This window comes from Xenopus tropicalis, chromosome 3, assembly GCF_000004195.4.
Source record: "Xenopus tropicalis strain Nigerian chromosome 3, UCB_Xtro_10.0, whole genome shotgun sequence".
Taxonomy (NCBI): domain Eukaryota; kingdom Metazoa; phylum Chordata; class Amphibia; order Anura; family Pipidae; genus Xenopus; species Xenopus tropicalis.
The window spans coordinates 107,986,290-108,001,529 of record NC_030679.2 but is presented as its reverse complement, the minus strand read 5'-3'; the positions used below and the strand labels follow the sequence as shown (position 1 = coordinate 108,001,529).

General features: G+C 39.5%; 1 protein-coding gene and 1 long non-coding RNA gene across 2 annotated transcripts in view; one reads left to right on the top strand and one right to left on the bottom strand.

Annotated features, from left to right (window-relative positions):
• Positions 1–15,240, bottom strand: part of fes (FES proto-oncogene, tyrosine kinase) — a 72,114-nt gene that overhangs the window by 22,569 nt on the left and 34,305 nt on the right. Inside the window, exons 8-10 of the mRNA XM_002932240.5 lie at positions 7,360–7,482; positions 5,319–5,505; positions 3,387–3,461 (exon numbers count right to left, since the gene is read on the bottom strand). Coding sequence (XP_002932286.2) covers positions 3,387–3,461; positions 5,319–5,505; positions 7,360–7,482 — 385 coding nt within the window. The remainder of the gene's footprint in view (positions 1–3,386; positions 3,462–5,318; positions 5,506–7,359; positions 7,483–15,240) is intronic.
• The window catches only part of LOC116409774, a 59,113-nt gene that overhangs the window by 16,438 nt on the left and 27,435 nt on the right, over positions 1–15,240 (top strand). The gene's annotated exons all lie outside the window — the stretch shown is intronic.

Below are 15,240 nucleotides of genomic sequence, written 5' to 3'. Positions count from 1 at the left end.
ATTGGCAAGAATATTCTGTTGCCAGCAGAAATATATTCTCTCCAAAGCAAGACTTTCCCTTAGACATCAATTACAAGAAAATACTGGAGTAAAAAATTTGTTTGATAGAATGCTGAAAACTTTTGTGGGAAGGTAGAGAAACTTGTTTAAAAAAAGTGGTTTAAATGTTAAAGCTGACCATCCGTGTAGAACAATGTGGCTAGATACAAGATTCTACATGATTCTTAGAATACATGTTCCCCATAAACAACTGGGGAAGACATTTTTTTTCCAATAATGTTGGTAGTTGATTGATGTAAAAATGATTTGGTTTGATCCAAATGTTACAGGGTAACCCTTTTGAAATAAAAAACAACAAAAGTGGTATAAAGGTGATACCTTTATTGGCTAACTAAGATAACCATAGCAAGCTTTCAGAACATTTTAGTTCCTTTTTCAAGCTGATCAGCTTGAAAAAGGAACTAAAATGTTCTGAAAGCTTGCTATGGTTACAACAAATCATAACATATGATTGCGTATAGTCAATTTAAAGATAACAATAAAATGGTAGTGGCATAGAGTGATGTCCCTAACTGGTCCAGATTAGTGTCTTTACATGCAGGGTCTATCTGCCGACCCGTTTGTTGACTAATGGATCATAGCAGTCATTATGTTAATGGTCCTTTGTTCTACAGTAGTATGTTCTACATACTACTCAAATGATCAAGTTCATGTGTTGGTTATCCAGTCATATCTCCATATGGCATTTTCCCCAATGACTCCTCAGCAACAGAACCTCTGTATAGCAGTTCCTCGCTCAGTCAGTGGCCTTGCTGCACAAAGCTGGTGAATGTTATGTTTGTACATCTATTTTCAGGCTTAGAAATCAGCATTGCATTTAAATGAATCAGATAAAGAATAACAGGGAACAGTGTGACCTCATTTATTCTCCTGTACAGTAACAGGGTATGTTAGGATAAACAAGTGATGCATAGAATATCTCCTCATAACTAGGTTTTGTAGGATAAAAAGGTCATATACAGAGATTGCTACTCATATTTAGGTGTATGTTGGGATTTTGCGTACCAAAAGGTAACAAAATGATGGAGAGGCTGGAGTCTTGCTTAGAGGCAATGAATGAAAAAATGAAATGAATGACAAAAGAAACAAAGGGGTGGGGAAATGCTCTTGTGCAAAATGAGCTTCAGTTTTTACCAGTGACATTTCCAGAACTGCAAGTATTTAATATTACACTCATCAACCCCCCTCCCAAAATGTTGTAATCTTGCCTCACCTTACATATTACCGTAATACAAAACACATTAGCAATACTTACTGCTAGCAAGACTTATATATTATCGGGGAAATGTAATAAAATTTGTAAACGGAAAAAACTGAGCACAAATAAGAATAAAAATTCACATTTTGCAATGTAATATTTTTCATTAGATTGCTATTGCATTGTGAATGGTAATTGCGCATTGTGAATGTTTAAGACGTGCTTGAAAATGGCATAATTCTTAGCACGAAAACAACTTTGCATAAAATAACATTACAAAGTTTTTTTCGTTAGTGACCTATATTACATTCCCCCCTACGTTTTCTTAGAACTCTGTGTGAGGCACAATGGTTAGAATAACTGCCTCACATGACTGGGCTCAATATCTGACCAGGGCACTTTCTCTGTACAGTTTATTAACTCTTTATTTACCCTTGATTTCTCATGGATACTCTGATTTCCTCCCTCCTCAAAAACATACTGATCACTGACGAAGAAAATGCACCCCATATTGCATTTGTGTTTCTGGAAGGGAAATATGATTGGCTAAGGGACTGGAATTCTCTGGGAAGTTCCAGTTAACTTCTTAACCTGCTTAGACAGAGGAGGAAGGAGGTTCAAGCAAAACATTCTTGAGTCTTGCAGTGTCTCTTCCCCATGAAAAAATAGAAAGAGTACTAATCTCTTAGTGAAAACAATATTTTGTAGATTGAAAAAAGGTGTCTGTCATTTGCCAGAAATTTTTGACAGGTTATTGTTGTTGAAAAGACCTATGGAGCCCCATTTATTAAAAGTGTCTCTGTCAATGACCATCGATACGTTAGTTACTAGACTGCCAACTTGTGGCCCTCCATATGTTTCTTAACTTCTCAACACTCAATTTTTATTTCCCATATCCTACGTAGGTTTCAGTATATTAGAAGCATAGAATATAAGCTTTGCAATCAAAACTTTTCATATAAGACCTGAATCATTTCCTGCAGTCAGTAAATGTATTTGGCAATACCCAGGCTTAAGTCCTGTTGTTAAAGCGATACTGACACCAAAATTGAAACCTTTTTTTACATCTACCATAATACTGTCTTTCCCAGCCAATTCTAATTTTGTCATAAAACTTTTGCTCAATGCTTTTGAATTAAACATCCAATCCCCGTGTTCCTCTGTGAGGGGTTCTGCAACATTTGTGCAGCAGGAGGCCGTTAGCATTAGAAACTATAACTGACAGGCTGAGAAGGGACAGTCAGGTTGACAAAACAGGTTTAGGAACTTCAAGTAACAATTATTTACAAAAGCAGCCCTATCAGTGAAAAATTTTCAGCATGACCTATAGGCTTTTTATGAATATTTATATTTTGAAAAAAAATTTTTTAGTGTCAGTGTCACTCAAGGAGTGCACATTTGTGGCACTGCATTCTTCAGGAGAAATACTTCTTTGGTAAAAATTATTGTATTTGTGGGGTAGTTATTGATCACTGAACTTGATGCCAGGAGAGCAATGCCTTTGGTTCCAAACAGGAGACAAGAAGGTACAAATCTGTTCCTAATTTACCACTGCTTCTATGCACCAATCAGTGCACAGTGTGCGAATTCAAGACATTGTGCTATCTGAGCTCAGGACATTGTCAACTTAAATCATTTTTACTTTCTGTTTTCAGGTGTGGCAGGTGTGGCCCATATGCAAGAGAGAAACATAAAGCTAGGCCACAAACAAATACTGTAGAGGGTGTGTACTGTATATAACGAAGCACATTGTCAACCCCAAATGCATTTAAAGACAGCTAATCTATATGCAGAATGTTGGGCAAGAGTCTGGAACAGTATGGAATACTGAGCAGGGACAATCAGACAGTGTTGGCAAAACAGGTACCAACACATAAGTCCCCTAAATCAGGAATGCAAGTACAAAGAAGTTTCGTGTATATTTCAATTTTTTAGGGTTGGGATTTGGGGTCAAATACCTTGGCAACTTTCGATTTTTTTTCTGAACGGGCTTTTGTTAAATAAAAAAAAAGCTATTAGGCCCAAAGGCTTGCGCAATAAACAGCCCCCCCATGACGGAAACAGTATAATACCATAAAAACACAGATAATACCATGAAAAAATACTGTTTAGTAATTAAAGTACTCACCGAAAATTTAGGTCGAAAAATTCCAGAAATGTGATTTTTAATATTTTCTAGAGTTTTCTTCCCGCACTCACGCTCCTAAACACAAAACCAAACATAAAATTTTAATTCTATTTAGGCTTTTTTCAGTACTCGAATGTTCAATATTTATCAAGCTAAAAAAAATGTATGTAGCCCACTTTTGCAGATTCTGTGGCACTACCTGCTGTTTTACTTTACTTTGGCGCTACAGGAGTCCTGAGCCCCCGCTTACTATGGGGGTTTACAGGGATTTCTCCCCTTAAAGGCGTGCCTCCACCCAGGGATGCTCTTGTGGAACTATAATCCACCCCCTGGGAAATGAACAGGATTGCTATACCCCTCTTGGGACCCACGTACTCCTGGTGATGTACCCCACCCTGGGGTTATTCCTTACCTGCTTGGTAGTGGTCCTCTGGGTATGAAGTACATTCAGACACAATAGTATATGTGAATCAGCTGCCACGGTTTATTAGACAGAACCTCTCCAGGAGTGGCACATATCATTTCACACAGCATGCAGGGCATATCTCCTTACTTCTCATTGAGACCCGTTTTCTGTTGGATCACTTACGGTACTCACGCCACGTGCTCCCTTCAAAGTGATCTCCCCGGTACTCGCGCCAGGAGGCACCCCCTCTTGGAGTCCTCCCCGGTACTCACGCTAGAAGCATCACCACAAGGACCCACACCGGTACTCTCCCCTAAGCGCCCTCAAAGCCGGGCTCCTGGACTAGCGGTGACCTATCCCACCTACCTAGCCACTTGTGGCCCTGCACTCCAGCAGATGTAAAGCTGGGGGATCTTAATCCCACTACCACTCCTGGAGGGGCAATCTCTGCCCATTCTAAACTCCTTTGTCCTACATGTCACTCCTGGAGTGACCTATTACATAGAAACTATCTATAACTAAGCTGTACCTGGGGTACTCCTGACTGGAGCAGTTCCCAAAATGTCTGACCTACAGCACATGGCTGCATCCCCTTATATGGGCCTATGCACCACCCTGTGGCCATAACCCGAACTACAGGTATACTCCCTGTTAACTATTTAGAACCCAGTCATCCCAGTGTCCCTGTTAACTAGCACCACCCTGTGGCCTGTCCTAGGGGTGTCTGTCCTAAGGGCCCATTTTTGGTAAACCCCTACATGTAAAAACTAGAATGTAAAACTTTGCCATCTAAAGCTTGCAAGTTCATATAGAAGCCAATGTCAGCTGTCATAGCAAAATTTAGGTGATTTTTTTCAATTTGAGTTTTTCAAATATTTTTGGCAGTTCCTAGAGCCATCATTTTTTTTCAATTTAATAATAAATATTTATATATATTTATTTATTATATTTAATAAACATTTGAGTTTAGTAAACTTTCAAGTTCATTTGAATTTAAAAAAGCTTCGAATTTTGTGGTGGAGGCGGTGCTCTTGGGTATACAAGACTTTTATTAATAAAATAATTTTTGGGACTTCAATAAGGCGCATCACTGTCACCACCTTGCCACCAGGAGAATAAAGAGAATGAGCTACTCATTTGCTAGTACAAAAGTGACTATGGAGTCAGGTGATGTCTTATTAAACTTTCACACACCAACTGCTGCTTTGTCCAATCCCACTATGTGGCAGGCCCCCATTTTTGGCCACACATGATTTTCCCAAATGGCCCACTTTCCAGTAAATATCATCCTTTCGGGGGGTTATGATTAGAGACTCTCTGCCTAAATTGGGAACACAGAAAGATGAAGGGGACCGTTTTTGCTTTTATAACCCTGTAGTTCTAGGATGCTTTATAAAGAAACTCCGCTCCCCAACTTTAGGGATCTAGTTAATTCTTAGAGGAATTAACTATAGCACTATTTTTTTTTCATTCATCATATCAATGTACCTTTAACCCAATAAAATATAATTAATATTAGAACTGACCACTGAAGAAATTGATTGGTTATCATCCTGAAGTTGTAGGGCAGGAGGAGGGTCCCCAGATCCAATAGTGTTCATCTTTCTCTTTAGCTTTTCTCTCTGGCCGTGGATTTTGTTCTTGTTGCAGAGGGTCATGTGATACTGCAGAAGGGCATCACGTAGAGCATGTCGTTTGGCCAACAGATTTATCCTGTTTTGAACAAAGAGTCAAAAAGCACATTGGTGTTGATTCACTAAAGTGCAATAAATTTTATCGCACGTTTTTTTGCGTTAAAATAGATGCGAAAATTAGCGCGCGATTCACTACAGTATTACCGCGTTAAGTCGCGTATCGCATGCGTTATTTTTCGCGCAACCGCATGTGTTAGTTTTAACTCATGCATTAAATAGCGCGCTGAAAAGAATACTAACGCATGATTCACAATCACTTAGGTGCGCTAAATATCGCATTAGGCTATGCGAAAAATAACACCTACTTGAGGCAGGCGATAATTATAGAAAAGTACAGTTAATGAGCTTTTGGCAATAAAATATGGACTTTGCAGTGTTATTTATTCAAGTCTGTGTTGGCCCTAGAGTGACGCAGCCTCCAGTTTGGAGTACAGTAATTTTACGAAAGTATTGGCATGTATGGCTAACATGGTGTGCGTTTATTCGCGCAACTATTTATATGGGGCTACAATTGATGAAATGTTTCGCCAGGCACGGATTTGCGGCAAATTTTTGGACGTGCGGCAAATTTTTCCGCGGCAAATTTTTTCATGCGTTTCGCAAAACAATCCGCCAATTGCAAAATGCACGAAAAAATTTGCCACTGAAAAATTCGCTGCACGTCAAAAAATTCACCGCGAATCCATGCCTGGCGAAACATTTCATCAATTGTAGCCCCATATAAATAGTCGCGGGCAACAATTTTTTTGGCTGCACGACATTGCGAATTTTTCGCTAAAGGTAAACGGAACAGATTCGCTCATCACTAGCAGTTACTATTTATAAGCAGCTACTAATTATATGCTACCATTTATATGCTACCATTTATATGCTACCATATATATGTGGCGACAATTCATATGCGGCTACTATCTATTTGTGGCGACTATACGCGGGCGTTAATTAGCGCATGTACCGCCAAATACCGAACAAAAATAGTCTTCGCGAGTTAAATAACGCATGCAATATCGCGCGTAAATTAGCGCAAGTATGCTTATAGTGAATCGCGCGATAAGTCGCGAAAATTTAGACGCAATAAAATTTTTAACGCACACTATAAATAGCGCACGTTTTATCGCACTTTAGTGAATCAGCCCTATTATGTATTATGTTTAAGATCATAATTTAAAATTCTTCATAATCAGGAAATGTACAATAAATACTGCAGTATTCTGTATAACACATCTAAAAGAACTCTTTCCTTGTTCACCTTGTGCAATAAAACTGTATATGTTCTATGTTTTCAGCAAGAACTTTGCAAGGTATATTATATCACATCACACATTTAGAGAGAATTTTGTCAAATCACTGATCCTGTTTGGAAAGAATAACTGCCAATAGGTGGCTTAAGCCTTTGGGAAAACACACGTAAAGCTGAAATCGGTCATTTTTTTTTGCACTTTGCCCACTGCATGGGGCATTGTGTGAATAACTGCAGTCCGTTCCAGAGTGCAGAAAATAACTGAAGTTTAAATCCACTGTGTTCTGTGTTAGGCTGTGCTAGATTCAAAAGGGGTAAACAGGGGGAGGCACATAGGTGTCCCCCTCCTGCCCCAGTCTTTGCGTGTCATTCAGACATGCAGTGTATGGAATGGCAGGAGGTGCAGGCCACATCAGGGCCCTATCCTTACCACCAACCTTAGAGCAAGGCTGGAATGCGCCAGAGAGTTCTCTGCAAAGAGCAGCACACCCCACCTCTCTTGCACCCAGGTGGTTTAAGAATGACCCCCTTCTGAGTCTCAGTGCAAATTAACTAATGTTAATGTGAATAATAAATGTGAGGTGTGAATTATTTTTTGATTCATTGCAATTCTTTAAAGAATTTGCATCTTACTTTTCTCTGCAATCTGTGGTTCTTTCTTCTGTCGCAATATCAGAGCGCAGTTGTTTCACTATATCCTGTTTGCCTTCAATGGCTGCAGTGACTGAAGCCAGTTCTTCTTCAACAGACGTTAACCTTTGTATGAAAACAGCACTACATTTACTAAACATTGCTTATGACACAATACTAAGCAACCAGTTGAAAGTTTAACTAGACAGTTAGACTTACTGACACATCATTCAACTTTTAGGGAATCTGATCTTTCAACTGCATTCATATTGAACTTGTTAGTAAGTAAGTATATATATATATGTATATATGTAGGAAGAGCACAGTTGGCGCTCGAAACGTTGGATCTTTTTTTATTAAATACTTTATCTCAGTGATCCCCAACCTTTCTTACTCGTGAGTCACAGTCAAATGTAAAAAGACTTGGAGAGCAACACAAGCACCATAAAAGTTCATGGAGGTGCCAAATAAGGGCTGTGATTGGCTATTAGGGGCCTCTATACACCCTATCAGCTTACAGGGGGCTTTATTTGGTGGCACGTCTTGTTTTTATTCAACCAAAACTTGCCCCCAAGTCAGGAATTCAAAAATAACTCCCTGGTTTGGGGGCACTGAGAGCAACACCCAAGGGGTTGGGGAGCAACATGTTGCCCCTGAGCCACTGGTTGGGGATCACTGCTTTATCTTTTTGCAAAGTCCCTGTGTGTGCGGCTCTCTGTTTCTTTATATATATATATATATACCCTTAATGTTAAGGGTATGCCCAAGTCCTGCCCATAACATGGTGGGTGCAGGTTGTATCCTCCAGCACACTATTCACAGTTCACCCCATACCAGAGGTGCAAAGATTTATACACTTGTTTTTGCAATGGTTCAAAAGTATTTGTGGCTTTCTCCCCTCCCACCAAATATGTGGAATACTAACCAGGGGCATTCCTTTGTCCATGGCTTCCCAAAGGTGGCCATTGGGATGACTCCCCCCCCCCCCCCCCGCCTACCTTTCGAGCTTTGGAGCAGAATGACGGCAATTACACTCTCTGAACTAGAAGAACTAGAACTAGAAAATTTGATAACTCTGATATTTACCGGGAGCAGCTTTTTGCCACCCCTGGTAACATATGGGGCACTGCTGCCTGAGGCAAGGTTCTCACTTTCCCTAGTGGTACTAGCTCTCCTGATACCAACACGGTGAAAAGGTAAATTGACTGGAAGTTTGTCTGTTTTTAAGCACAAACCTTGTGAATGTAAGAATGCTTGCTAGATGTATCACTATGCCAATGAAAATTATGTCAGTGAGTCTGATTCTGAGCTCTGTTTTTTTGCAAAGAGATGGCTCTCAAAAACATGGTTGTTATACAGCTCAGTCCCTGAGCAGCTGATAGTTTGGTATAGGAGAACATATCTACATTCATTTAGGGAGACCTTTGTGCAGAATATATTCTGATCCATATATCACTCTACTGTTTTATAAATACCCAATGATTTTAAAAATATTTATGTCTTTTCCAAATATACACTGTATTATGTTTTTGCATTGAAGCATAAGGTGTAAGCACACACTTCTAGTGTGCTAATTATGCATTACCCTGCAGCAGTTATGTATTTCCATTTTGCTTAGCAGTGACAGCAACAAACAGCAGCAGACCAACTCTTCTCTCACTAAGTAAAAAGCCTTTCCCCTGTAATCCATTTTTGCTAATCACTTTTAAAAAATTATCTTTTTCTTTCCTGCTGGTAGTGTGGCATTTTTTTCTGCTGGCACAAAAATGCAGAGCAATGACTTTTATGGCATCTGTCTGTCACTGAGCATTTTCAGACTAAAATCCCCCAAATGTTCACGGCAGGGTCAGATTGGGCTGGTGAGAAAAAACCCACTGGCCCCATTGACCCAGACCCAATACCCACTTGTCACTCCCCTATTGCTGACACTCCCCTGCAGCCCTCCCTCCACTGAATACAGCAAAGAAAGTACTGTATAAGGTAAACGTGAGGTGGGGAGGAAGGGGCTGGCAGTGGGTGAGCAGGTAAACAGGCAGAGGGGGTCCTGACGGGGTGTAGGTGCCCCTGGCATAGCAGCCTTGGTGGGCCTCGCACAACTAGGTCTGAGACAGGCGCTGGCAGAGAAAAGACCACATCTGAAATGAGATTACTAGTTCTTTTATACAGGTCAGATACATGATACCCCTATAATTGATAAATATATATATATATATATATATATATAGTTAAATGCCACTTGCCACTTTAAAGGTCACACCAAAAAGCCTGCTATATTTTGGAGTTATATCAATGTTTGGTCTCCAGTTCTATTTTATAGTAGGTGTTTTTGTAGAATAGTTGAGTCAAGGTATGAGCATAAGATGGCCAGATGTAGAAATATTGCTTGCACCAGTCAAGACATTCTCCATAGGTCACACTACCATACGTTACAATTACGTTTTGAAGAGTAGATGATCTATTTCAATCTAGTAAAAACGCCATCTTTAGCTACTGCCACACATAAAATTAATTAATTAATACACAGGGGTGCCCATTTCAGTGTACAAAACACAAATCATAAAAATTAATCCTGCCATCTGGCTGCTAGCTTCACACATTTGGTGACTTCCAGTGGACACCTTTAAAAAAAAAAACATATGTTGGGTCTCCACTGTACTCACAATACTTTTCTGTGGCATTGCCCATCTGGCTTGCCTTAAAGGAACAGTAACACCAAAAAATGAAAGTGTATAAAAGTAACTAAAATATAATGTGCTGCTGCCCTGCACTGGTTAAAGTGTTTACTTCAGAAAGTCTATTATAATTTATATAAATAAGCTGCTGTGTAGCCATGGAGGCAGCCATTCAAAGGAGAAAAGGCACAGGCACATAGCAGATAACAGATAAAACACTACTGTACTCTACAGAACTTATCTGTTATCTGCAAAGTAACCTGTGCCTTTTCTCCTTTTTCCAGCTTGAATGGCTGCCCCCATGGCTACACAGCAGCTTATTATATAAATTATAGTAGTGTTACTGTAGCAAACACACCAGTTTTACCAGTGCAGGGCAACAGTGCATTATATTTTTATTACTTTAAAGCTCTTTCATTTTTTGGAGTTACTGTTCCTTTAAAGGGGTTGTGCACCTTCAATGTTCAAATCTTATTAAACCACCAACAATGCTCTCAGCGTGTTAAAAAAAAGTACAAAAGGCCACTGTAAAAACATTTTATACCTGTTAAACCACTCCTTCTGTCCCTCTGATCAGTTTTCTGAAGGGATGGGAGTGGTCTATTTTGAAGCAGTGTCAGACTAACAGGAGACACAGCCAATAGGAGTTAAGTCTGCTGCCAGTACTATGCATGACATCATATAAGGAAGTAAAAAAGCAACTGTAGTGTTTATAGGGGTCACTGTCCCCCCCAGCACAGAGTCTGTGCAGAAGTGACAGATCTGCAGAGGGATGATTCTCAGATGAATATCTCTTCAGCTCATTTTTTGTTAACTACCGGTATGTAAATATTAGATTTGTGAATGTTGTACAAAGGTGAACAACTCCTTGAATTCCTTAGTCAGTCTCAATGTGCTAGATGCTCCCTCTGCTCCTTGCAGTGGCAAACAGCACCCCCTGCCGCCGCTGTGAGGGTTTCCTTACACAGACTGGTAGCCTTCCTGCCCTGTGTCCTGCTCAGAGAGACCTTCCTAACACCTTGCCACGGGACAGCCTTCCTGTGAAAAGTGAGCTCCAATATGTGTGCTGAACATATGAAACATAGTGACTTCCAGAACATTCCAGCTTCTATGAACTAATAGCATACTTCCCAACTGTCCCGATTTTTGCGGGACAGACCTGATTTTAACAGCTCAGCCCGTAGTCCCAGATTCTTACTGAAAAGTCCCTCATTTCCCTTTCATCTTCTGCACTGAATTCCATTAAAAAGACACAAAGTTTCTCAAACTTAATTAAATAAGTAGGCCCAGAGTTCTCAACAGTCAATACTTCCACTTAGATACAATTGTAACTGATAAGCTAAACAGGTCTCTTGGGGGAACTGAGACTTGCTGCTAAATGGGCAATTTCACCTTTTTTAGCAAAACTGTAATAACACATAAAAGAAGACCCCAAAACCCCCGAGAAATGTGTTCAAACTTTAAATAGCCGCGTGGCATTTCTCAATTTCCCTCTTTGCATTTTTCAATTGTTGTGAGGTATGTAATAGCCAAAGTGGAGCTTGCATATCCCACTACGGAAAAAATAAAGGCAAATCATGCTGTTTTCCATATGCCTTTGGTCACTACAGTATATTACAGGCTGTAATAAGCTATAAACATTTTTGTTAAAGTAAATGGACGGTAATCATATTGATATAAAGCATACATTTCCCCACTAATCTCATTAAAATCAGCTGCCTTTAAAGGAACAGTAACACCAAAAAATGAAAGTGTATGAAAGTAATTAGAATATAATGTGCTGCTCCCCAGAAACTTATATAAACAAAGTTGCTCTGTAGCCATGGGGGCAGCCATGAGAAAAGGCAAAGGCACATAGCAGATAACAGATAAAACACTACTGTATTCTAGAGAAGTTATCTGTTATCTGTGCCTTTTCTCCATTTTTCCAGTTTGAATGGTTGCCCCTATGGCCACACAGCATCTTATTTATATAAACTATAGTAGCGTTACTGTAGCAAAAACACAACTTTTACCAGTGCAGGGTAACAGTACATTATATTTTAATTGATTTAAAAAGCTTTCATTTTTGGTGTTACTGTTCCTTTAAACTCTGCTGCAGTTACTTAAAGAGATCTTTGTTAAAACTGATGACTATTAAATACCTCTCTCCCCTTTGTACAGTTTATATAAAGCTCTCCTCTTAAATGAATTTATACATAATTTACTATATATGAAAAGAGATTCAAGGACACTTGCTGCTTCACTTGTGCCTCATTAAATTAGTGGGTTAAGTGGTATAGATAAACCATGCATAATGGACACAAAAGCTGCAACACTGCTACAATAATAAATGGGTTTTCAAAACCTTAGACATTTTCAAGGACAATAAATCACTGGCCTGGATTCTCATTAATTGGGCTGGCAACAGAAATTATAGCAGTAGTTTATGCTTTCATCCATGCCATGAGCAAACCTGGTCATTATAATTTTATTCTTTTTACCGAAATAACAATTACATCTTACATGCAAAATACAAAAGAGGGGCCATTACCCAGAACAGGCGCATGTGTGGTCCTGTGTGACATTCTGTTGGTTTAATACTGTCACTGCCCAGCGCTGAACCTAAACAGTATCAATGTTCCTCTGAAGTCTAAATATATGACATATAAAGTGTAACTATTTAAATTTTAGGGTGAGATTGGGTGATTTATTATTGTATCAGGATATGGACTGATTTAATAATTCAGTTCTATTTAAAGGAACAGTAACACCAAAAAATGAAAGAGCTTTAAAGTAATAAAAATGTAATGCACTGTTGCCCTGCACTGGTAAAACTGGTGTGTTTGCTACAGTAACACTACTATAATTTATATAATAAGCTGCTGTGTAGCCACGGGGGCAGCCATTCAAGATGGAAAAAAGGAGAAAAGGCACAGGTTACATGGAGAAGGATCTAGGGGTTTTTGTAGATCACAAGTTGTCCAATTCCAGGCAGTGTCATTCTGTGGCTACTAAAGCAAATAAAGTGCTGCCTTGTATAAAAAAGGGCATTGACTCAAGGGATGAGGACATATTTTTGCCGCTTTATAGGTCCCTGGTAAGGCCTCACCTTGAGTATGCAGTGCAGTTTTGGGCTCCAGTCCTTAAGAAGGATATTAATGAGCTGGAGAGAGTGCAGAGACGTGCAACTAAACTGGTTAAGGGGATGGAAGATTTAAGCTATGAGGTGAGACTGTCGAGGTTGGGGTTGTTTTCTCTGGAAAAGAGGCGCTTGCGAGGGGACATGATTACTCTGTACAAGTACATTAGAGGGGATTATAGGCAGTTGGGGGATGTTCTTTTTTCCCATAAAAACAATCAACGCACCAGAGGTCACCCCTATAGATTAGAGGAACGGAGCTTCCATTTGAAGCAGCGTAGGTGGTTTTTCACGGTGAGGGCAGTGAGGTTGGGGAATGCCCTTCCTAGTGATGTGGTAATGGCAGACTCTGTTAATGCCTTTAAAAGGGGCCTGGATGAGTTTTTGAACAAGCAGAATATCCAAGGCTATTGTGATACTAATATCTACAGTTAGTATTACTGGTTGTATATATATAGTTTATGTATGTGAGTGTATAGATTGGTTAGTATAGGTTGTGTGCTGGGTTTACTCGGATGGGTTGAACTTGATGGACAATGGTCTTTTTTCAACCCTATGTAACTATGTAACTATGTAACATAGCAGATAACAGATAAGTTCTATAGAATACAATAGTGTTTTATCTGTTATCTATGTGCCTGTGCCTTTTCCCATTTGAATGGCTGCCTCCATGGCTACATAGCAGCTTATTTATATAAATTATAGTAGACTTTCTGAAGTAAACACACAACTTTTACCAGTGCAGGGCAGCAGCACATTATATTTTAGTTACTTTTATACACTTTCATTTTTTGGTGTTACTGTTCCTTTAATATACAATTAACACACACACTATACCTCAATACAGGTATAGGACCCATTATTCCGGATAAGGGGTCTTTCCATAATTTGGATCTCCATACCTTAAGTCTACTAAAAAATTAATAAAACATTAATTAAACCCAATAGGATTGTTTTGCATCCAATAAGGATTATTTATATCTTAGTTGGGATCAATTACAACGTTCTGTTTTATTTCTACATAAAAAAGGGAATCAGTTTTAAAATTCTGAATTATTTGCTTATAATGGAGTCTATGGGAGACGGGCTTTCCGTAATTCGGAGCTTTCTGGATAACGGGTTTCCGGATAAGGGGTCCGATACCTGTATTAAAAAAACAACATATTTCTATCATGACTCAAAGATATTTTTATGTAAAACATACGTCACTTTGCTGTTAATAAAGCTCAGGCACTGAAGAGCTATGTAATCTGTATAGCCACATTAACATCAAGGTGAGGGCTAAATGTTCCTAGTGAGATCCACAATCCTGATGTAAATGTGCACAATACTTGTTGTATCCATTAGTAGTTACAAGCAATGAATCAAAATGAATGCTCCAAGCACCTCATGACAAGGTGCATATATCAGCGTAGCCAATATTTTTGTGCTGGCAGAGAAAATGCCACATCTGAAAGAAGCCTTAAGCTGGCCATACACGTGGCGATCTCACGATGTTTCGTACGACCATCGGTCGCACGAAACATCGTCAGATCCGCCACACACCATTCAGGGCTGAATCGGCAGGTAAGGAGGTAGAAACAATAGGATTTCTACCTCCTTCTGCCGATTCAGCTCTGAAGGGAGAATTTTGGTCAGGCGCCTTCTATGGCGCCCGATCAAAATTTTCTAACTTGGCCGATCGGCGAGCCGACCGATTTCAGCAGCTTCCTGCGATATCGGTCGGCTCGCTGACATGCCATACACGCACCGATTATCGTACGAAACGAGGTTTCGTACGATAATATCGGTGCGTGTATGGCCACCTTAATAGGGGCAGATTCACTAAAGGTCGATAAAACAAGCGCTATTTATAGCATGCATTAAAAATGTTATCACTTCTTATTGTTTGCGAATTAACGCTCAATTCACTAAAAAGACACGTGTCATAATTAAGAAGCAATGTTCTTTGTGCTATTTAGCTCATGATGAGCAATTTTCTTATTTCCCGCTGTGTGTGTTATTTCCTGTTGCACGCTATATATTTTGCAGCGTGCGATAATTAGTGCACGATATTATGCATGTAAACATTACTTTTTGAAAACTACTGTT